Below are 23897 nucleotides of genomic sequence, written 5' to 3' on the forward strand. Positions count from 1 at the left end.
GAAAGAAATAGAATTACAGAATTATGACTTGCCAGAAATCACACAAGTTAGAACTGGAAAGCAGATGGGAAACTAAAAAAATTGGCAGAATGGACTGGTTTCAGGAAGCCCTTCTCCAGGAAGCACTACACTCTGTTTCATCCATAAGCTCTTTGTCTCACCCCATTTAGAACCCCTGATCATAAACAAACTTCCTTGTATCTACAGTCACCTCATCCATCTTCTTGCAGAATGGAAACATGGCTTTCTTCAGCCAAACCACATCTGAGAAATCCTCTATCACGGAGAAGTGGGTGGGAAGCCGAGTCACCATGTTGCGTGTCCTGGTTCGCTGATCTTTGCAGACTCAGTCCATGGACGGCCATTTCTGTGCTCAATGCACCCCTCAAATCCCACCCTCCACCCCGCCAGCAGTGCCCATTTGCCTGACTCCTGCTCCAAGATGGAGGTCTTCTCTGAGACCTCTCTTTTTCTTCCTGTACCCAGTGTAGCTCTAACTTCAGGCTGCAGTCATTTGCCCCCTTCTCTCCCCTATTCCCTTTGCCACCTGGAGATTTTTATTTGGATGCTCCCTGGTGCTTCAAACCCAATTGTCTAATCATTCCCCTGCCCCAGGAGCACCTCCGTTAATGGCTCCACCCTCCTTTTGGTCTTGGAGGCTTGAAACATGGCCTTCACCTGTGGGTTTACCTCCACGTCATTACTCTCTGCCCACATCTAATTCATGCTCTGCTTTTGGTTTGGAACAGAAATGATGCTTCCCCTCTCCGAGGCAAAGCTTTTACCTGTACTGCATTTCCATACTGCTTTGTATGGTATTTATGTCTTCCTGTCAGTTTTAGACTGTAAACTCAAGGGCCAGAATTAGGTGTTTAATTTTAAAATTAAAAATTTTAAATATAAAAGCAAAATAAAATTAAAAAATGCCAACCACATAGGTGGTCACATATACACATATTCAGGAGATCTGACAAATCAATATTGAAAAGGTTTGAAGAGCTGTCTACTATCTGCTGGGCATTAGGGAAATGATGATGAAGAAAATGGGGCTCCCTCCTTAAAGAGGTCACTTACTGGACAAATGGATATTGATTGGAGATGAAAATACTTACTGCAGAATACATGACAAGTTTTCTGTGGTTTGATGGCCGAGTTGCACTCTTCAGGTGATTGAGGATTTCACCGACCAGGACACCTTAAAGATAGATCAACAAAGGAGCTGAACCAAACGTGGGCTTATGTTTTAGTTCCTAAACTTTGTGTTTATTCCTACTTAGTGATTCTCTCTGCCATGATTCTCAAGACTTGAGAGGAAAAGAACTAACTTTGGTTGAGCATCTATTGTGCTTTATACACATTAGTTTACTGAACCTGACTTCTATCCCCCGTTTACACCGAGGAAGCTGAGGCCCGGCGACACACAGTGAGTCATATACAGGCTGTGCAAAGAGAGCTGGGTTGGCACACTGGGACCCTACCACCCCCAGGTTTTGTTAAAGCTCAAGACAGGAGGTTGAGGAACTTGAGAGGAATTGCAAATGGCATTTTTCAGACAGTTCTTAGTGAGTGCTCTTCTCCAGGGCAGCCGTGATGCGATAGCCTGGCACGTATTCTGTCTCCCCCTCTTGCTTCTGTTCTCTTGGTCAAACCTGTGTGAGGCCGTGGGAAAAAGCAGCTCTCTGGATGTCTGTACAAGTCATGGGCTGTTTTCTGTGGCCCATTACTCCAGGTTACCCTGGGTATCACTATTAGGGGGCAGTCCGCATCTTTCATCTAAGGAATCCATCTGTCTTCAGTAGAGGAGAGCTCTTGCCCTTCATGTTTGTTGCTCCTGAGGTGATGAAGGCGGGTACACAACTCACAGTCTCCATGTCCTTGAAGGCTGAGGGGTACCTTGGAGTGCCAGGCATGGTCTTGAGGACATACTGCCCCAGGAACTTCCACAACCATCACCTGAAGACTCCTTATATCTCTGGCATTTTTTTTACTACACGTGTACTCTCCTGGCTTCCCAGTGATCAGTTCATTTTTGTCAAGAGCAGGGCATTGATGTTAACAGATGGAAGGTCATTCTGGACTCTGTGGTCCACTCAGCAAACACACACTGAGCAGGTACCATGTGCCAGATACTATGCTAGGTGAATCAGACTCCTTTCTTCGAAAATCTCTTAAAATAGTACACAGAGACTGTTTATTCATCTATATACCAAGAGGCACAATAAAAGGCTAATTACAAAGGGAGGTGGTCTGTTCTTTCTGTAGATGCTGTGACTCCCTTGACTGGGAACGGAAGAAGCTAGATGCTGCTTCTCCAACGGGTCTACGTCACTCTGCTTCAGAGAAGGTTGCTTTCTCAGAGTCCTTTAGGGATAACACCATCACCTACCAGCAACTTGCTCTGCAACAGGTAACTTTGAAGCTGCCTTCAGCATTGATAATGGGAGATGATATCAGCTCTTGGTTCTGAGGTGATTGTCCACCTTGCCTCCAGAAGAAACTAGGGGTAACTACCATAGTTATCCCCGGGCTCTGACATGCCAATTGTTTTGCTTTATAGGAGGGGAAACTGAGGTTCAGAGACACTCAGCAACTTGTCCAAGATTCCACAACTTGTGCACAGGGGGGCTGAACTTCTCTGAACCCAGCATGTCTTAATCACTAGACTCCACTGTAGCGTGCACTAGCTTCTCCGTTCCCTGTTACATCATTTATTAACTGCATAAACCAGACAAAATATCACTGAGTGGAAGACATAAACTTCCCTTCCCACACTCTTGAGCTACAGCAGGGGCTGGCAAACTTTTTCTGCAAAGGACCAGACAGTGGACCATATGGTCTGCCATAACTGTTCACTCTTGGGTGGAAGCCCAAAACAGCCATAGTCCTACCTAAATGAATGAGTGTGGCTGAGTGTCAATAACATTTTATTTATAAAAAATAGGCAGCAGGCTGGATTTGGCTTGCAGGCTATAGTTTACTAACCTGTGGTCTATAGCAAGAAGAGGTTTACATTAATACAGATGTGACCAGCCATATATTCCTAAATGAACCTTAGGGATTTTCTTGGTGTGTGTGTGTGTGTGTGTGTGTGTGTGTGTGTGTGTGTGTGTGTGTGTGGCAAAATGTGGGTGGAGTGTGCATATTACCAAATTGTATCATCCCTAACACCAACTGGTAGAACAAAAGTTTTGGCAAAGATCAGAAGATACCAGTCAAAGTCCTGATGTTCCTGTGTGACTCTGTCACCTAGACAATATGTTTTTTTTCCTGCAGGATTGTGTTCAGCTGCTTCATCATTCAACAAGCACGCAGTTGACAAATCTCTCTTGCCTAGCCAGATCCAAACAATAGGCTGAACTTGGGTTTTGGTAGGAATCATTCAGGAAACTATTCCCTGGTTTATCAATACACTGGACTTCTCCAGAAAACAGGGCAGGTGCGTTCACAGAGAAACCAGTCTTCAAAGTCCAAGACGGAAAGAACCCCTGAGGGAAAGACTCTCACAGACAGAATCTAAATGGGGAAACTGACTGAGCGGGGAAGTTATTTCCCTGAAATGCAATCTCTAGTAGTCAAAGGAAAAAAAGAAGAGGAACAAGCTGTGAGGAAAACCCCCATTTTTTATTCCTGTACAGAGTTCTACATCTATTATTAAACTATTCTCAACTTCTGCCTGGCTTTCTCTGCCCATTTTTTCACTGTTTCTTGCATCTAGAGAAGTGCTTCTGAACTTTCATGTTTTATGAGGTACCTCAGGATTTCATTATAATGCAGATTCTGATTCATCTGGTCTGGGGTGAGGCCTGAAATTTCTGCATTTCTAACCAGAGGCTTGGTGAGGCTGAGATCACTGCCCCATGGACTGCATTTTGAGTAGTGAGAGGCTAAATTCCTCAGCCCATCATGACTAGGTTGAGGGACCTCAATCAAGAACCCTGTCTCTACCATCTGATGTGGCTTGGGATGGAGTCACACTTCTAAGGCCTGGTCGTTCAGGAATAAGACCCGGTGTATGTGTAGTCAACAAGGCCCAACTTCCACCCTCTGCCTCCTTTCCTGTTTAGCACATCAGATTGGGTTGCTTCCTGGTCTCTGTCCCTACACCCAGCCCTGAATGAACATCTGCCCAGTCTGGTCCAACAACCAGGATGCTTTGCCTCTGTATTCTCCTGGGGCTCTGCTGAACTTGTCCTGACCCCGCCAGTGAATAGGGTCTGGCAATGGTTGGAGTCTTGATGTGATTGCCCTTTTTTTCTCAAACTGTCTAGCGTATATGACTTGGAAATTCTAATCCTGTGGCTTAGAATTTCTTCACTGTTATGTCAACCTGCCATAATGGACTATCTTACTCTCCATCCTTACTTTTATTTATTTTGAGAGAGAGAGAGAGAGAGAGAGAGAGAGAGAGAGAGAACGAGAACAAGCAGGGGAGGGGCAGACAGAAGGAGAGACAGAATCCCAGGCAGACTATACAATCATTCCAAAGCCCGACATGGGGCTCGAACTCACAAACTGTGAGATCGTGACCTTAGCCAAGATCAAGAGTCAGATGCTTAACTGACTGCACCACCCAGGCGCCCCTCTCCATCCTTACTTTTAATGCCTATATTAACAACACCTGAATCTGACGCTTCCTTTGGTATCTTAGCTTGGCCACCCAACAGCCCTCAGAAGCATCACATGTATCTCTATCCTGCCTGGTCCTAGCTTTTTTCGTCCACCCACCTATCCTGATTATAAGGATTTGGCATCCTCTTGCCTGGTCTACCTTTGTTATGATAGGATGTCCTACACAATGAAGGGCCAAATCCAGCTGAAAGGAGGCATCACTGAGAAATAAACACCTTCCACCCCCAATGGGAACATTTAAGCTGTGTCATAAACTTGTCAGTTGCAGTATGTGTTAATCTACAGGACACAATTAGCCTGAAAAATATGTTTTATTAACTTAAACAGTGGATACCACCAAGAATTTTGGGAAAATGGGCCCCTTTTGTCATACTTCCCCCTTGAAAAATTCATACTATAGGCCACCAGACACAATTGCTTTTCATGGAGCTCTGATACAAAATCATTGAGGCACCTGGGTAGCTCATTTGGTTAAGCCCCTGCTTCAGCTCAGGTCATGATCTTATGGTTCGTGAGTTCGAGCCCTGTGTCAGGCTCCGTGCTGACAGCTGGAGCCTGGAGCTTGCTTTGGATTCTGTGTCTCCCTCTCTCTCTCTGCCCCTCCCCTGCTCATGCTCTTTCTCTCTCAAAAATAAACATTAAAAAAGTTAAAACAACAACAATAAAAGCCTTAATTGTTTGAAAGGATGAAAAGTATCATTTACCTTTATCCCAAAGCTTCCATTTTCCAGATAGGAAAACTAAGGCCCAGAGCGGGCAATGTTAATGAGTATAAAAACACATAATGTTTATTGACAGTGTATTATGTACCAGGTACTATTTGCCCTAAGCTTTTTGAATACATACGTTTATCGAATACATATGTATATATCACTCAACCACAAATCCAATATGCTCCTTTCACTTTCTTATATACTTACCCCCCTGCAGTCTAGATTTCTCTTTCTGCTTGTGAATTCCATAGACAGACAGGATGGACAATTCTGATAATTCTTTCAACTTAGTCATGGTGTCCTCTGTGGCCCAGGAGGGTAAAGTGAAATTGTGAACACTCTGTAGCAGAGAAAAAGGGAAGAAAATGTGTATTTTTATTTGTTAACTTTTTTGTCCTCTTTCCACCACAAGAACTCCTGGGTCTAGGCTTTCTTGTCCTGACATTTGTCTCTAGGAAACCTTTCCTTTGTGATAAGTAGTGGTATTAATTTTCAGAAGAAAAATTCACAGGGACTAATTTGCCCCTTCCTACTCAGTCCATAGCTTTTGGCTTAACTGTGGGTCCAAAGGATGATTCCTATTTTGCAAAGTAAGGGTGAGATAGGGTAAAAATGTACCTCATTCCTTTATGAAAGGTTTAGAAATCTATTAACCTGTGGGGAAGGTGACACTGACAGGGTTTGATGATGTTTTCCTCAAAGCTGAATGAACGTCCTGAGAGGATAGCCGGGAGAGGCAATATATTTCTGGAACCTTCAGTACCAGACCCCCACTCCCATTAGCTCCACTTCACTGACTCCCGAGAAAGTGCACTGTGTATACAGTAGACTCTTTGTGAAACTTTTTAAACGGATGAACAAGCTGTATAGCATGGTGGGTAAAGGCTTTGTGCCAATATTTATTACTTGCTATGAAAAATTGACTAAGACTCCCCCAGATTTGAAACAGGAGAGACAGAGAGACAGAGAATTCTTGAAAGAGGAGATCAAAGTGGAGTGGCCCAGAGAGGAAATAAGTGGGAGGGAGGAGAAAAGGAAACCACGCACCACACCCACATTATGGAACAGCTCAAATCAACCCAGGGTAAGGAAGAAAGAAAAGAAATCAAGACTTGAACCAAAATGTGGGGGCTCTTGTCCCCACTAAGGAGTCTTTTGTAAAGCTAACAAATCTTCCTTGAAACAGGGGCTAATGATAAAGTGAAAATATTGGGAGAGTCGTGTATACTTTTAGGCAATGAACTCGATCATGAAAGGGGGCAAACTGTGTCATTTGTTACTAAGATGAACTATGAAAGTAATTGCTGTCCCCAGACATTCATGATGGCCTCAAGATCAGAGGTGGCTGTAAATCGTGTGGGTGGTCAGAATTTTGCCCCAGGATTCAGGGAGCCTGGTAGGGAAAATAGGATTATAGAGTACCCCTTTGGACCAGTAGGTGGTGCATAGTGAGTGAAAAATACCATGTAGGCTTGAAAACCTCAAAGGTCATTGATCCAGCTACAGAGTTTATTTCGTATGCATTGTACCGCAAGGAAGAGATTCCCGATAAACCAATTTCAATAACCTGGTTTCAAGTTGGCTTGCTTATTTCTATATCCAGAAATGAGGTGCCTTTTTTCCCCTGTCTATTCAATAACATTGCTGCTTTCATTAAAATCCATGACAGGAGCCCAGCATTCCTGAGTGACTGAAAAATAAGTACACGGCAAGGCACAGAAGAAAAGCAATTTTGCGTGCAATTTTCTAAAGGGTGAAAACACAAATAATGGAGAGAAAAAGTCAGAATTTTTAAGTTCATATAAAGAAGTCTTGAATTATGTTTCAATGTCAAAGGAAGCATAAGTAACATATCTGCCAAAAAGTGAAAGAAATGTATTCATCTGTCTCAAAATAGGCAGGGGTCATAAAATCAGATTGCAGGTTAATCTTTGATAATTTTTCTTTTACCTCACAAAATAAAGGGTCATAGACTTTAGTCCACATTCCAAAAAGGTCCCGGGTATGGTATCCTGTAAATGTTGGCAAGGTTTCTATAAAATCCTGAAACACACACAGAGGGAGAAAACATTTCTACATTAGAGACTCTTAATTTCAGCATTATGAATATTTGGGGCTAATTTTGTTGTGGGGAATGCCCTATGTTTTGTAGGACATTTGGCTGTCTCCCTGACCTGTATCTACCAGATGAACAGCATGGCATCATCCCTCATCCCTCAGCTGTGACAACCCATAGTGTCTCCAAACATTCCCAATGTTCCCTGTGGGGCAAATTTGCCCCCATTGAGAGCTGTGCCGTTCTTCACATGAAAGTGAACCTGGAATATTGGCTGTGGTAATACAAACCTGAAGAATTTTACGAACACTAATTGATTACTTAAAAAAAAATTTTTTTTAACATTTATTTATTATTGAGAGACAGAGAGACACAGAGCGTGAGGGGGAGAGGGACAGAGAGAGAGGGAGACACAGAATCCGAAGCAGCTCCAGGCTCTGAGCTGTCCGCACAGAGCCCGATGCGGGGCTTGAACTCACTAACTGTGAGATCATGACCTGAGCTGAACTCGGTCGCCCAACCAACTGAGCCACCCAGGCACCCCACTAATTGATTAGTTTTAATGATTACATTCAAATATGGGCACATGCTGGCTTACTGCCACGTGCTCCTGGTTTGTCTTGGAACCAGGCCAAGTGTACTACCTCAAATGTTTTTTTGGAAATAGGTGAAGTATAACTCACATATACAAATGACTGGTCAAGGTGGGAAGGGGAAGCAGGTCTTAGGCCAACACACCTCAGGAATATACAGCAGAAACTGGACCTGATATCTGGCGATCAATCAAATTTGGGAGGGATGCACACGTTTCTCTAGATTCTGGATTATTCTTGTATTGCCATGATAATGACACCTACTGTTCAGCTACCTGCCTGATGGATTTGGCAGCAATTTCTGGGAATCCTTTTGAAAGATATTATATGGTGGATAAATTTTCTAGGAAAATATAATTTGCGAATATTAACCTAAACAAATCTTCTTAAAATAAATTAATTATTAAAGATCCCCCCTCTAAACGAAATGAAACCAAACCAAGTAACAGCTCTGGGGCCAGATAACTTTACAGAGGAATTCTACCAAGATTTTCAAGAGTAAGTTATTCTAATGCTGTTTTAACTGTTATAGAGTGTGGAAAAAGAAAAAAAGAAAAAACTTCCAAAACATTTTTCTGAGTAAGTGCAACACTGACACTGATAAAAGACTGGCCAGAAAACTATAGTCCAATGGTGTTTTGAATATGTAAACAAAAGGTCTAAGTAACATATTAACAAATAATTCAATATCCAAAGAAAGGGCTTGATTCTAGACATGTTAAAGATGACTCAATAGTAGCAAATCTATGAAAATAATTAATCTTAGTAATTGATCCAAGGGGTAAAATAACTTAATTATATTTAAATAATGTTAAAAAGACTTTTCAAAAAATTAAACACCACTATTGACTAAAAACAATCAACAAAATAGGAAAGATAGCTAGTTCCTTAACTTGATACAAATATCTTTATTTGGTCCTAAAGCCAACATGCTTAATAGATAAAAAATAAGACAAAGATGTCCTCTGCAAATACTATTATGTCATACCGTACTTTAAGTATTGGCCAGTGCAAATATGCACAAGAAATCAGAGGCATAAATATTGGAAAAATAGAGATAAGCCATATTTGTTTCCAGATGTTATAAGCCTGGAGCAAACTTAACCATAAATGTAAAGACTTAAATGAAGAAAACCTTAAAAAATTCCTAAAGATAAGGGGCGCCTGGGTGGCTCAGTTGGCTAAGCATCCAACTCTTGATTTTGGCTCACAGGTTAATGGGTTTGATCCCTGCATCAGGCTCCTGATGCTGATAGTGCAGAGACTGCTTGGGATTCTTTCTCTCTCTCATCTCTGCCCCTCCCGCGCATGCTCTCTCTCTCAAAATAAATAAATAGACTTGAAAAAAAAATCTTGAAGATGAGAACAAATAGGAACATGTACCATGTTCTTAGAAAGGAAGACTCAATATCATAGAATTGCAAATTCTCCGAGTTAATATATAAATTTAATCTGACTCCAATAAAAACACTAAAAAGTGAAAAAAAAAAGTGGTTTTGGAACTCAGACAAGTGGACTCTAAAGTTCACAAAGAAAATAAAAACATAGTCATGAAAAACCAGAAAAGTAGAGAGTGAAGGGTGACAAGCCTTTTAGATATCAAAGCCTGTATAAATGTTACTAAGTGTAACAGCGTAGTTTTGGCTAATGAAACGTAAAAGTAATTGAATAAAAATTCCAGCTACAGACCACATACACTGGGGAATTTTAATATATATAATAAGAAAAAGGTGGGAAAAAGAGGAACTGTTCAATAAATAGTGACAGGGTGATTAGGGAAATATGGAAAAACTTAAGCAGTTTACAAATTTCGCAGCTCACACCAGCATAAACTATAAATGGGTCCACTATGTAAATGTATGATAGAGTGGAATTAGAAGAAAACATTGAAGACTTCCTTTATTACCTAGGAGTGGGAAAAACTTTTCTAAATAGGACTACAAATATACAAACCATATATGAACGCATCAGCACACTTAAGACTATGCTCTAGCAAAAACACTGTAAACAACGTCAATAGGCAAACAATAGAAATAACACCCTTTATGGAACAGGAAAAAAATGTCAAAATACAGGGAGAAAGCTCCTAAAATTTATAGAAAAGAGAAAAGCAATAACTCAAAGGATAAATGGTAAAGGGATATGAAGACAACAAAAAATACAAAAGACATTTAACTAGATAAAGATATCCAAAGTTCACTCATCATAAGAGAAAAGTACTATAGCACAATGCTCTATAATGATGATGGTACTGGGCTTCCTTGTCTTGTTCCTGACTTTAGAGGGGATGCTTCTAATGATAACATTTTTTAACATACAGATTGGCAAATCTCCTCAAAGTTGTCTACACATTGTTGGCAAGGCTATAGAGAAACAGGCAATCTTGTGCATTGTTGATAGGGGTAGCCATTAGTATAATCACTTTGGAGGATATTTTGATAATATTTCCAATTGCCCCAGATTTTCTACTTCTGGGATACTATTCCACAGATATTCTTGCGAAATGATTTAGATGCACAAGATACTCATACAGACGGTAAATGACTGGAAATGACTCACTTGTCTATCAATATGAACTGGTTAGAGAAAGTATGGGAGGTCCATGAATTCAAATGCAGTTATAAAAAAATGAGGAAACTCTTTATGAACACATATAGAAATATTTCTAAAATCTATTGTTAATTGAAAAAAACCCAAAGTGTCCAACCTTGTGAATATAGTATACCACTTTTGTGTAGCAAAGAGGAAACCACCAAAATATATTCATATTTATTTGCATATGCATAAAGAAACTGCAAGACTTTATAAGAAAATACTGCCAGCAATTACCTGTGGGGTCTTTAAGAGACTTTCCACTGTATTTAATGTATTAGAGATTCAAAATATTATTTTTTCTTAAAAAATACTTTCTAACATTTATTTAGTTTTGAGAGACAGAGAGAGACAGAGCACAAGTGGGGAAGGGGCAAGGAGAGAGTGAGACATAGAATGCAAAGCTCTGAGCTGTCAGCACAGAGACTGATGCGGGGCTTGAACCCACAAACCATGAGATCATGACCTGAGCTGAAGTCGGATGTTTAACCAACTAAACCACCCAGGTGCCCCCAAAATATTTTTAAAAGTATGAAGCATTATATCTATCTTTTGCATAGTATTAAAAAGGGGTATTTTGCAAAGTGGAAACATAAAATAAAAAAGATTATCCTTTATGTTTGAAGATAAATGGTCCCAACCCCTCAACCTCAATAAGGCAGTTCATTTTAGACTTGCATTTATTCTGACCTAGCTATGCACTTTCGTCTGGCTCCTTCAGACACACGGGTATAGGATTAGAAAGGGACTGGCTTCGTTATTAGCTTGTGGTCTCACACAGGGAAGGGGACCGGGTAGAGATGACTGAATTTCACTAAACATTTTAACCCATTGCTATAACCAGCCACTGGCAGACATATTCCTCCCACATGTTTAAGAAGCTGGAGTTTCATCCTTTGTCTTTGGCCCTTTCACTCCTGCACACCACTAAATGACACCATTTTTTAACCTTATAAGGATGCAGCCTCTTCTGGAATTCCTCTGATTTGAGAGTCTCATCCTTAAGTTCTTTAAACCGAGGGCAGTCCCCGAAAGGCAGGTACAGCAACTGAGGACAAAAGAAAAATCATAAATTCTTTGTTGGAAGAACTTTTCACTAAAGAAGCAGTAGACATATTTTAAGCCTCATTAGGTACAAAGCAACCTGAATAAAAGATTAAAATGTGTTTCTAGCTGAAAGGAAATTCTAAAATTGAGGAAAAGGAGATAAATGGTCTGTAGGTCTTAAAGAGTAGGATATGTACCCAGAACTGAAAAGCTTTTTTTTTCTTCTTTCATGAATTTGCCTAAGTAGGACTATATCATTGGTAAAAGAGTCACACTTCCTGGTTTTCCATGTTGATACGATTATCTTCCTTCCTACTGGACCTCTTTCATTTCTAGCACAAATTGCATATGTATGTGCACCCTCCCCCCCCCCCCCCCCCCCCCACATAAGTATGGAGAAATGAATAAGAGGTTCTGGAAAGAATCTTAAGAGATTGATTAACCATTCATTGACTTGGATTCTTGCAAGTTTGCAGGCTGTTAAAATAAGGGCATATACTAAATATGTAGAAAAATACATTTAAAAACCCATTATGAGGACAAAGGGATGAGTTTAAATTCAACAATCTTTTGTAGTCTTAATATAACCTACAGGTTGGTGACTCTTCAGCTTATTTTGCTGCTCTGACTTTTCATTTGTGGCTGGTCTAGTATTTCCAGCCTTCAGTGGACATCACTGCTTCGATGTTTCTTTCTCTTCAAGTTTAACATGTACAAAACTGAACTCAACTTCATTTTTAACCATTTTACTTCTGTAATCTCCTTGCTTTTGCAATGGTAACATTTATCATCCTATTTCATAGACTACTCAGTTGTTTGTTTACTTTCAAAATATATCCAAAATAGATCCCTCTTCATTTTATTCATTGTTCCCTCCCAGTCCAAACCACTGTAACCTGTGTTTCAACTAATGCAAGGGCCTGCTATTTGGTCAGTAGGCATCCACTCTTTCTACCTTCACAATTCATTCTCCACACTGCAGTTACCCTAATCCTTTTCACATCATCTATCTATCTATCTATCTATCTATCTATCTATCTATCTCTGAGAGAGACAGAGACAGCATGGGCGGAGGAGGGGTAGAAAGCGAGCGAGCGAGAACCGCAAGCAGGCTCTGCACTGACAGCACAGAGCCCGATGTAGGGCTCGAACTCATGAAACTATGATTTCACAACCTGAGCCGAAACCAAGAGTTAGACATTTAACTGACTGAGCCACCCCAGGTGTCCCTCGCGTTTCATTTTTATAAACACAAATCTTTCCAAAACATCAATCAGACCGCACCATTCTGCAGTTTATAACCTTCACTGGCTTTCATCTTACTTGCTAGAATCCAAACTCAGCTAACTCCAGAGATCTCGTTGCCCTGCTTTCCTGCTACTGCCCCTTCACCCACTCCTCTCCAGCAACACTGTCGGCCTCCTTACTATCCCCTGAGCTCACAGGCTTGGGGGCGCTGCAGACGGTCCCCTGCCTGAGACTGTGCCCCCGGTGACTCTCACCAGCCTCTTCTAGCCATTCTTTCTTGCTTTATCTCCTTCAAAGACCTCATCGCCATTTGAAATCGTTACTATTTTTTACTTCTTTATCATCTGTTTCCTATAAAATACAAACTCGAGGACAGTCAAGATCTTGTCTCTCTTGTTCACTGCTGTGTTGGCAATGCCTCGAACAGAGCCTGGCATATGAGTAGCTACTCAGGAAACTTGTTTTCTTAATAACTTGCTTCCTCACTCTGTCTCATTTGTCTTACTTTGCTTTCTTTCCTCTAATGTCTTTAGCATCTAATTTCAGACCTTCCTCCCCTCATTGCTGAATTGCTTCCCCAGATATTCTCAGATGCTCCAGTATCCTTTGCTTCCCAACCACTGTCAGACAGATGCCTCAGACCACCACTTATCATGTGTGCACGGTACTGAAGAATGAACGTGCACATGTTTCTTTTATGTCTGCTGCTTTACATCTTCATTTCCCTGCATGGCTTTCCAATTTTTCCACAGAACGAAAAGGGAAGACACTGCGAAGGGAAAAGGGACAGGACTGTTCATTTAAAGGTCTAGGTTTCAATGAATTACTCAACCTTCCTAGTCTTTAGTTTTCTCATCCCACATATGGAAATGAAAGAGGCTGAAAATAAGTGGGATAATCACCTAAACATCTGACCAGCATTTTGCAATTAACAAAATTTTTCATTTCTTTTTTTTTTTTTAATTTTTAACATTTATTTATTTTTGAGACAGAGAGAGACAGAGCATGAACAGGGGAGGGGCAGAGAGAGGGAGACACAGAATCTGAAACAGGCTCCAGGCTCTGAGCGGTCAGCACAGAGCCTGATGCAGGGCTCGAACTCACGGACCATGAGATCATGACGTGAGCCGAAGTCGGACACTTAACCGACCGAGCCACCCAGGCGCCCCAAAATTTTTCATTTCTTAACCAACTGGGTTTTCACGAATCGTCATGAAGTAGTTAGGTGGGTGCTGTTGTTACCACATTATAGAAAAGGACACTGAGGCAGGGGGGTGACTTGAGGTAGTTGAAATGGTAGTTGGTTCTCAGACCTAGGTTTCTCCAGCTTTAAATGCAGCCTTCCTTCTTTTTTTTTCAGTTTACTTATTTGGGGGGGGGGGAGGGGGCAGTGGGGAGGGGTAGAGAGAGAGGATCCCAAACAGGCTCCATGCTGTCAGCGCAAAGCCCGACATGGGGCTTGATCTCATGAACCATGAGATGATGAGCTGAGCTGAAATCAAGAGTCAGACGCTTAACTGATGGAGCCACCCAGGCGCCCCTAATGCAGCCCTCCTATATCACACTGACACTTAGTCCCAAGATTCCCCCTGGCTATTCAATTTGGATTCTTTAATCTGTGTCCAATATATTCAGACATTTCATTCTTTCTAAATACGAACTCTGGACACAGAAGGGCAAGCCCTCTGTATATTCACCCACTGCCATGTTTTGGGGCTGCTTTCTTCTCCTTTCCTTCCTTCCTCCAAGGTCTGGTGTGAGCTCTCACTCCCTCCACGAAGACTCTGTCGTTATGGGCTGCCCTGTGGCAGCTCCATGTGTGTGTTTCTCTGGGCTCCTCCAGCAAGGGCAGCTTACACTTGGATCATCAACCTACCACTTGTATTGTGGTCTGCACGTGTCACACATGTGAGTCTTTTGTAATCAAGTGGATGATAAATTAGGGAAGGAACCTGGCCTTATATTTCTCTTTGGCACTTAGCACAGCTCTGGGAATAACTGTGTGTTGATTGATTTTGTCAGATTTCTTAGCTGATGTTAGAACTGTTTTCATCTTAACACGTAGCTGGAAGCCATGATAATCTCGCTTGCTTCTCTCTCCCTCGCTCTCCTTGTTTCTCTTTTCCTCTTCTAATAGCTCCTATATTCTCTTTACCACATAATTTAATTACTAGCTTTCAGGATTAAGGGTTAAACAGCTACCTTGGTCTGCACCGGCTAAATTTGGTTCTGCTGTCCAGTGTCTATCTTTGCAGAAAAGGCTGTGGCAAATGTGATTTTTTTTTTCTTTTTGGAAGACAATATTCACCAACTCCTAAGAACACTGATCATCATAATATTTTACTCCTGATTCTGTTGAAGAAAAAGAGGTACAAATAAATCATCCTATCTTTTCAGGAAACATCAGAACGACTGGTTAAAGTAGAGTTACCTGGAGTGAGGTTGACAGGCTCAGGCTGTTTCTACAAAGTATTTGGGAAATATTCTTACGTCATTAGATGCAACAGTTCAGTCAAATAGCTAGGAGTACTGGCAGGGCAAAGAGGACAGTGGCCTGCCCCAGGGGGTCTCTGGGCAACAATCCGGGTGCAGAAGTTGTGCTAAGCCCCAGCTACAGAGAAATGACATGGTCATGCTTACAATGTGACTGCAGGGGAATCAGGATGGATTCCTTGTCCCAAACTATTTCCTTCATCTAGTCTTAAATCACGCATCTGGGAGATTAGTTAGATGTATTTAATACTATAAAATAAAGCAATTCCTCTGAAAATGTTAAAGAGTTCTTGGTCCCTCCTATGCAGTGCGAATAAATTTGAGAGCTTCTCTTATATAGCCTCATTCAGGCAGCTTGGTTTATGGTACTGGTTCTCACACTCAGCTGTCCACTGGAAACATCTAGGGAGATTATTTTAAAAGTACTCATATCTGCATCCCAGCCTCAGATATTCTGATTTGTTGCGGAGAGTGCCCTAGGTGCCAGCATTTAAAACATTCTCAGGTAATTCTAACATAATAACTTTGAGAACCACTATTTTACAGGGAAGGAAATTGCTCTGGAATGACCCAGGCCTGGTTCTAGTCCCAGTTGCGATGTTTACCAGCTTTGTGGCATTGAGCCCATTTTATTTATTTCTCTGAGTACTTATATCCCTGGATATAAAAGGAGAACACTAATATTGTCCATTCAAGATTGTTACAAAAGGTAATATGATGACACGTATAAAGTGCTAGTCACTAACTATGTACTCAAATCTTTCTTTTTTCCCCTACCTCAGAATGAGAGTTTCATGTGGGGATGGGTGTTTTGTAGGGAGAGAGGTCTTAGGATGTTCTGGAAGAAAGAGAACCCTATGCGGGGCGCCAAAAGCCTGGGAATTGAAGGTAGAACAAGGGGAACCCGTGTGTGTGCATGTGTGTGTGTGAAGATGGAAAGGGATGAACTGCCATTCGGTGAAAGAGTAGCACAACAAGTCGATGATAAAGATCCAAGCTGAGATTCTGTTCCTACTCTCTATTGTCTGGGGCTTTCTGTGTCCTACTTTGTCCCTTGCACCTTTATTAGAAAAGGATTGAGATCGCACAGACCAAGCAGTGTCCAGACCTCCAAGCCCACAAGTACTGGACAACCTGCCTTCCTCCTCCTCAGCCCCAGGGGATGTCCTGGTTATCCCAGAATACTGACCCGATCTTCAGAAAGAGAGATTGTGTGCACCGGGATGGGCTGCCATGGTAGGCTGGGATTCCAGATGCTGATACCCTCTGGGGGAAATAGGCCTGCAAGGTTTGTCATAGCACTCATCAAAGTCCGGTCAATGTCCGTGCTTTGAATGTAAACCTACAGTGGGGAAAATCAAAGGAGAATCCAACCAATTGGAACTGTGGGTTTTCCACCGTGGAGTGAAGAGTACTTTTGAGAAAGGCCAGGACCCTCACACCAAAACATTAGCATCATGATCGTAGTATCTATGGAGATAGAGACAGTATGATGAGAATGCCAGGTGGTATGTCAATAGCTGAATTGACAAAAGAGATCAATTAAGTGGTGGCTACTTGCCAGGCCAAAGTATTTGCCAATAGTTATCCATAAATTTTTGAACTTATTCATATTCATAAATTTTTTAGGGATAAAATATTTGTATAAAGAGGAGTATATTTGTAAATAAGATCTCTGAATTGTATAAGTTCCTTGGAAAACAGGTAAAATACTTTCACAAATGCACCATTATGTTACATCCTATCAAGGAAAAACGTTTCCACTCTTGGATCCCCAACTTACCTGTTCACGTTTGTAGGACTCATTCAAAAATTTTCTATATCTTTGCCTTATATACCGTCCAAGTTCATAATGCTGTTCCATGCCCAGCTATGAGAACAAATAAAAGCAAAAATCAGTGAAAGTAAATTCTGGAATCTTATGTGTGAGTCTCATCTCTCCTCACTGAATGAGCAGAGTAAATAATGGTGCACTTCAATAGTTCAACAACAACAACATATTTTTAAATGAAAACAAGAAAAGAGAGTTGTAATCTTTAGCCATGACTTCTGGAGAAAACTCATTCACCTTCATTAGCACTTAACATAGAGCCTTGAACACTTAATAGCTGGTGATTGATCTGATTTAAATAAATGGTTCATCTCTGGTGCGGTAGAACATTACTGGCTCATCTTTGTTGTAGAACATTCAAGAGAGCTGGTTGACCACTTGGTGAAGGTTTTGTGGAAGAAATTCAACCATCTGGTAAGAAGTTGGACTTGATGAATCTGAAGATCACTTTTTTCTCATTGTTGCATTTATTTTTTGAGATAGTTCAAGCGGGGGACATGCAGAGAGAGAGACGGAGGGGTAGGAACAGAGGATCTGAAGTGGGCTCTGAGCTGACAGCAGTGAGCCTGATGCGGGGCTTTGAACTCGGGAACTGCGAGATCATGACCTGAGCCAAAGTCGGATGCACAACCAACTGAGCCACCCAGGGGCCCCTGAAGATCACTTTTAACTTCTAGGTGTAATGATTTATTATCTGCACAGTTTATTTATGCCTGGTTCATGAAAAACTAGAGCCTCCTACCCAAAATGTGGTCTGGGGATCAGCAGTATTAGCATCACTTGGGAGTATGTTAGAAACCCAATTCTTAGGACTCACCTTGATCTACTGGGCCAGAATCTTCGGGGGAGGGGGGGTGTGGAGCTCAGGAACCTGTTTTTAACAAGCTTACTAAGATTCTGATGGCCAATAACCATTGAGGAGTGTTGCTTTAGTTCAGTGATCCTCAAGCATTACTGTGCATCAGAAGCAAAATTATCTAGGGGTTCTTGTTGAAATGCAGATGACTCAGCACTTCCCCCAGAGATTCCTGCTCATTAGATCCTGGGGTGGCCCTGGAATCTGCATTTCAACAAGTGCCCCGAGTGATTCAGGTCCATGTAGTAGAGTGCCATGCTTTGAGAAACACTGCATTCGAGTCCATCTTTAATCCCAAGTTTTACCAGAGTCAGGAGTCAGAGAGCATATGGTCACTATAGCTCGGCTTGGTCCCATTTGTTCATTTGCTTCTACTCCAAGATACCATGATCATTACCACCTCCCTAGGATGAGGAAGCAGGTGTGAAAAGAGTCAGGTGTGCTTTAATTTTTGCTAGTTTCCTGGGTGATGCGAGTAGCTAAAGAAGCAGGTACTTTGGACCTAATTTGTTGCATTAACTTACAGCTGAATTTTGAAGAAACAGTCATCTTCTACAGAGCAGGGGATTTCAAACTCAGCATTCCCAGAATCACGTGGAGGATTCATTAAGACAAAGGCTCCCAGAATTGAACCCCATAGTTTCTGGTTCAGTTGGGGAGGGCCAGAGAACTAACATTAATGACAAGTTTTAAGTGATGGTGATGTTGCTCATCCGGAGACCACACTTTGAGAGCCAGTGACCTAGACAGCCATCACTCGGTCATTATGTAGATTGGAAGTGCCTGGCCAAGGGAGGAATTTGAGCTCTAGAACCTTGCTACTTCATGTACCAGCACCATTGGTATCACCTTGGAGTATGTTAGAAATGAAGACTCTTAGGCCCAGGTCAGACTGGCTGAATTAGAATCTGCATTTTTTCCCCAAGTGTCATTGAGATACAATTGACACATATCACTGTATAAGCTTAAGGTATGCAGCATAATGGTTTGGTTTACATACAATGTGAAATGATCACTGGTATAAATTTAGTTAGCATTTCATACAGATACAATAAAAAGAGAAAGCAAAAAAAAAAAAAAAGAAAAACAAATTGTTTTCCCTTGTAATGGGAACTTTCGGGGTCTCCTCTCTTAACAACTTTCCTATATATCATAGAATATCATAGAGCAGTTTTACCCATAGTTATTGTGCTGTAAATTATATCCCTAGTATTTATTTACCTTGTAACTAGAAGTTTGTACCTTTTGATCCCCCTTTTCCCAACCTCCCTCCCCCTACTTCCTGCCTCTGGTAACACAAATATGATCCCTTTTTCTAGGAGTTTGGTTTTTAAAATTTTTTTTAAATTCCACATATAAATAAGATCATACAGTATTTGTCTTCCTCTGTCTGGCTTATATCACTTTACACAATGCCCTCAGGGTTCATCCATGTTGTCCCAAACACCAGGATCTAATAATTTTAAGGCTAAAAAATATTCCATATATATAATATATACCATCATATATACATATGTGTATGTGTGTGTATATATAGATATATATGTCTCTCTATATATTTCTTTATCCATTCATTTGTTGAGGGACACTTAGGTTGTTTCCATGTCTTGGCTATCGTAAATAATGCTGCAATGAACATGGGGGTGCAGGTATCTTTGTGAATTAGTGTTTTCATTTCTTTTGAATATTAGAACCTGCATTTTAACAAGATGATACATTTACACTTGGCGCTTGAGAAACACTGCTCTAGGAAAATCTGATGGCTAGTCAAGAGACACCCAGAGGAGAATCCAGATCCCACAGTCTAAAAGTATTTTATTGTCTTACTGGAAAAGCAAGCAAGGGAACAGGACTCTTCACACCGCCACAGGTATTAAGGACTAGTGCTGGGTTTTTGCTACCGTTCTCTCTTTTAAGGAGCCGCAAGCTGGGTAGGCTATGGTGGGAGGAGCTCACACCTGGGAGCCAAAAGATACTGACCTCAAATAGCCTCAGTGGGATTTCTCCTCTATGAAGCAACATGGTTGAGTTAGGGAAGTGATTCTCAGCCTTGGCTGCACATTAGAGTCAAATGCTCAACTGAGGAGCTTCTCAAAATCCCAACGTCCAGGCCACATCTTAGATGAATCAAATAAGAACCGCCCAGACAGACATCAATGTTTTTTAAAGCTCTCCAAATAATCTCAATTTTTAGCCACGATTGAGGTATACTGGTTTAAAAAAAATTTTTTTTTTTTTTAACATTTATTTTTGAGAGACAGAGAGCACAAGCAGGAGAGGGGCAGAGAGAGAGGGAGACACAGAATCTGAAGCAGGCTCCAGGCTCTGAGCTGTCAGCACAGAGCCTGACATGGGGCTTGAACTCACGGACCATGAGATCATGACCTGAGCTGAAGTCAGACGCCTAACCAACTGAGCCACCCAGGCACCCTGAGAGCCACTGGTTTAAATGTTCAGTTAAATGTTTAGAGATTTTTTTTTTAAACGTTTATTTATTTTTGAGACAGAGAGAGACAGAGCACGAACGGGGGAGGGTCAGAGAGAGAGGGAGACACAGAATCTGAAACAGGCTCCAGGCTCTGAGCAGTCAGCACAGAGCCCGACGCGGGGCTCGAACTCACGGACCACAAGATCGTGACCTGAGCCGAAGTCGGACGCCCAACCGACTGAGCCACCCAGGTGCCCTTGTTTAGAGATTTTTGACTCTAAACATTCTATGAGATTTTCTTAACGTATTTAAACTGCTTTGGTCGGGACAGAAGCAACACCTGCGGCCTCGTGGCCCCAAACAGGCACCATCCACTCTTGCAAGGGAAGGGGGTGGGGCACTGGAGTGGTGACTACAGATGCCTTTGTCTTCCTCCCCTTCACCTTCTCCTTTGGTGCTCTTCAGGGAGCAGGGCTCCCTATGTTTAACCAACCACTTATCAGGAAGGCTCAATCCCAGTGCACATAGCTGATAAAAAAAATCAAATCTGGTATGGGCATTTGCAGAGGAATTCTGTTTTCTTAACCCTGCTGATTCAGTTTATCGACTACAAGATTATTTTCTACTTTCTCAGGTGGAGGCTGAGAAACGGGGGCTGGCCTCCAAGCATTTGTTGGCTCTCTTCAGCACCTTTAAGTTCATGTATTCATCTGTGGCCATGCACAGCTCTCATGCTTCAATAAAGCCAAACAGGGTAAAAAAAAAAAAAATCAAAACTGGCAATTTTATACAATTTTCCTACAGTTACTAGTCACTAGGGTGATCTGGTCATAATGAGAAATTACTGAAATTAAACATTATTACCTCTCCTTCCACAATCAAAACACATTTTAGACTTTTTAGATCCTAAGCAACTGTGCAAAATACTCCTCCGGATCTGAGTAACTAAAGTAGTTGTATGGCTTCAATATATTACAGACCCCACACAGTTTAATTTCCCTTAAGACTTATTGGCAATCTTTAGCTAAAAATTCAACCAACCTGAGTGAGTTGGCCAAATCCTTGCGGCCATGAGGATTCTTTGATGGGGTCATTAGGAAAGGTTTCGATGGGACTTCGGTCTCCATGCCTAAATACCTGAAAAGAGGTCAAGACAGTAATGTTAAAAATTTCACTTCGGTGTTTTGCCTCTGCTCATCCTAATAGATTTTCTTTTAAACCACTGGTTCTCAGCCTAGGCTGCTCATTGGAATCACCTGGGGCAATTAAAAAAATTCCGAGGACTGGATCCCCCTCCTAGTGATTTTGGTTTAATTAGTTTGGGATGTGGTCAGGGCATCAGGATTTTAAAGATCTCCCCAGGTAAATCTCAGGTTATGAACCACCGTTTTTTCTTTTCTTTTCTTTTCTTTTCTTTTCTTTTCTTTTCTTTTCTTTTCTTTTCTTTTCTTTTCTTTTCTTTTCTTTTCTTTTCTTTTCTTTTCTTTTTTGTGTTTATTTATTTTTGAGAGAGAAAGAGTGTGAGCAGGGGAGGGGCGGGGGTGGGGACACAGAATCCAAAGCAGGATCCAGGCTCTGAGCTGTCAGCACAGAGCCCGATGTGGAGCTTAAACCCACAACCGTGAGATCATGCCCTGAGCTGAAGTCGGACACTTAACAGGATGAACCACCCAGGTGCCTCAAGGACCACTGTTTTAAGCTCACTAACACTTTTCTGTGTTTCAGGTAATGTAGGTAACAAGATGATCACTCATTAGAAAGCAGGCAAGCCACGTGTGGAGATTGGTTTGTGTATCAGGGCAAGAAGGAACACAAAGCTTAGAAAAATCACTTTAGGGGCGCCTGGGTGGCGCAGTCGGTTAAGCGTCCGACTTCAGCCAGGTCACGATCTCGCGGTCTGTGAGTTGGAGCCCCGCGTCAGGCTCTGGGCTGATGGCTCGGAGCCTGGAGCCTGTTTCCGATTCTGTGTCTCCCTCTCTCTCTGCCCCTCCCCCGTTCATGCTCTGTCTCTCTCTGTCCCAAAAATAAATAAAAAATGTTGGAAAAAAAAAAATTAAAAAAAAAAAAAAAAAAGAAAAATCACTTTACCACAAACTCTGATAAGAAGTATTCTTCCTTAATTATGGTTACAGTAAAAATGGTGTTAAAAGTTTTACATAACATAAAAATAGTGGCTTTTAAATGCCACATACCATTTGTGATTGTCTTGAGCCAATGATTTATTAGTTTTCAGGAGATTAGGAATAAAGGACTTGTGGATAGGAAGATGAGAAAAGCTAAGCATCAATCCTTTAAGAACATACTTCTGGATTCATATGCATGTTATGCTATTTTGATTGCACATTTTATTCTTGGGGGAGAGTAGTCCGGACTTTCAAGACCCTGGTATTTTATGATTCCAGTATGCTTCCTGAGTAGAATACCAAACCAAACACAAAGCTATTTTATAATCAAAAGATAAGGCAAGTAAAACACTCAAGAAATTCAAGATGAAGTCTACACTGAGGCCACCAAACATTTTTAATACAGAGGAGGGCTGCATAACGCCTTGCGGTGTCTGAGATTTCCTGTACTTATCATTTACACTGCCTGGCTAAGATGCTCCAGTAGACGTAGAATAAGGAACAGTCTTAAATTTTGGTTATCTTTCAGATGGGATTCTAAGAAAGTGAGGGAGGCCTGTAGGACCTGGGTTGTGTCTCTGGTGTCTAAAGAAAACTGATCTTTTGGTCCCCTGAACTGCTAAGAAATTAAAGTCTCAGTAGAACAGTTTGCAACAAACAGACAGACAAGGGTATAGTGGGTCTTAAGCAATCATTGTGGTCAGGTAAGAAACTGCGGTCATGAACGGTCCCCTCATGGAAAAAAGAAAGGCTGCACATTCTCAGAAATTATCGAGGCTAATCATTGGTGCTCTATCTTCGAAACACATTTTAGACTTTTTTAGATCCCAGGTAATTGTGCAAAATACTTTCCTACATCAGAGTAACTAAAGTTGTTATATGGTTTCAATAGATTATAAAAGCTACAATGTTTAGTTTCCAGGGTTTCTCAACTTCAGCACTGTTAACATTTGGGGCTGGATGATTCCTTTTGAGGGACTGTCCTGTTCATTGTGGGATGTTTGTCAGCATGCTTGGCCTTTACACACTAGACATCGGTAGCAATCCCTAGTTGTGGCAACCCAAAAGTTCTCCAGACACTGCCAAATGTGCTCTAGGGGGGTACCTGTAGCTGAGAGGCCCTGAGTTAGCCAAAGAGAAGTCAGATGAGAGACACTGTAGTGAAATAAAATTTACAATGCTTCCTACCGTACTATAACGACAAGAATTCCTCAAGGTTTTTTTGAATGCTTGTTGTGTCCTAGAAAATGTGGCAAGTGCTTCTCATAATTTAATCCATTCATCAGTT

General features: G+C 41.4%; 1 protein-coding gene across 1 annotated transcript in view; it reads right to left on the reverse strand.

Moving 5' to 3' along the window:
• Nucleotides 1–23897, reverse strand: part of ACP3 (acid phosphatase 3) — a 46298-nt gene that overhangs the window by 16803 nt on the left and 5598 nt on the right. The window contains exons 2-8 of the mRNA XM_042903030.1: nt 21528–21623; nt 17155–17241; nt 16561–16713; nt 11533–11631; nt 7293–7385; nt 5550–5682; nt 1113–1195 (exon numbers count right to left, since the gene is read on the reverse strand). Coding sequence (XP_042758964.1) covers nt 1113–1195; nt 5550–5682; nt 7293–7385; nt 11533–11631; nt 16561–16713; nt 17155–17241; nt 21528–21623 — 744 coding nt within the window. The remainder of the gene's footprint in view (nt 1–1112; nt 1196–5549; nt 5683–7292; nt 7386–11532; nt 11632–16560; nt 16714–17154; nt 17242–21527; nt 21624–23897) is intronic.

Source organism: Panthera leo, chromosome C2 (assembly GCF_018350215.1).
Source record: "Panthera leo isolate Ple1 chromosome C2, P.leo_Ple1_pat1.1, whole genome shotgun sequence".
Classification (NCBI taxonomy): domain Eukaryota; kingdom Metazoa; phylum Chordata; class Mammalia; order Carnivora; family Felidae; genus Panthera; species Panthera leo.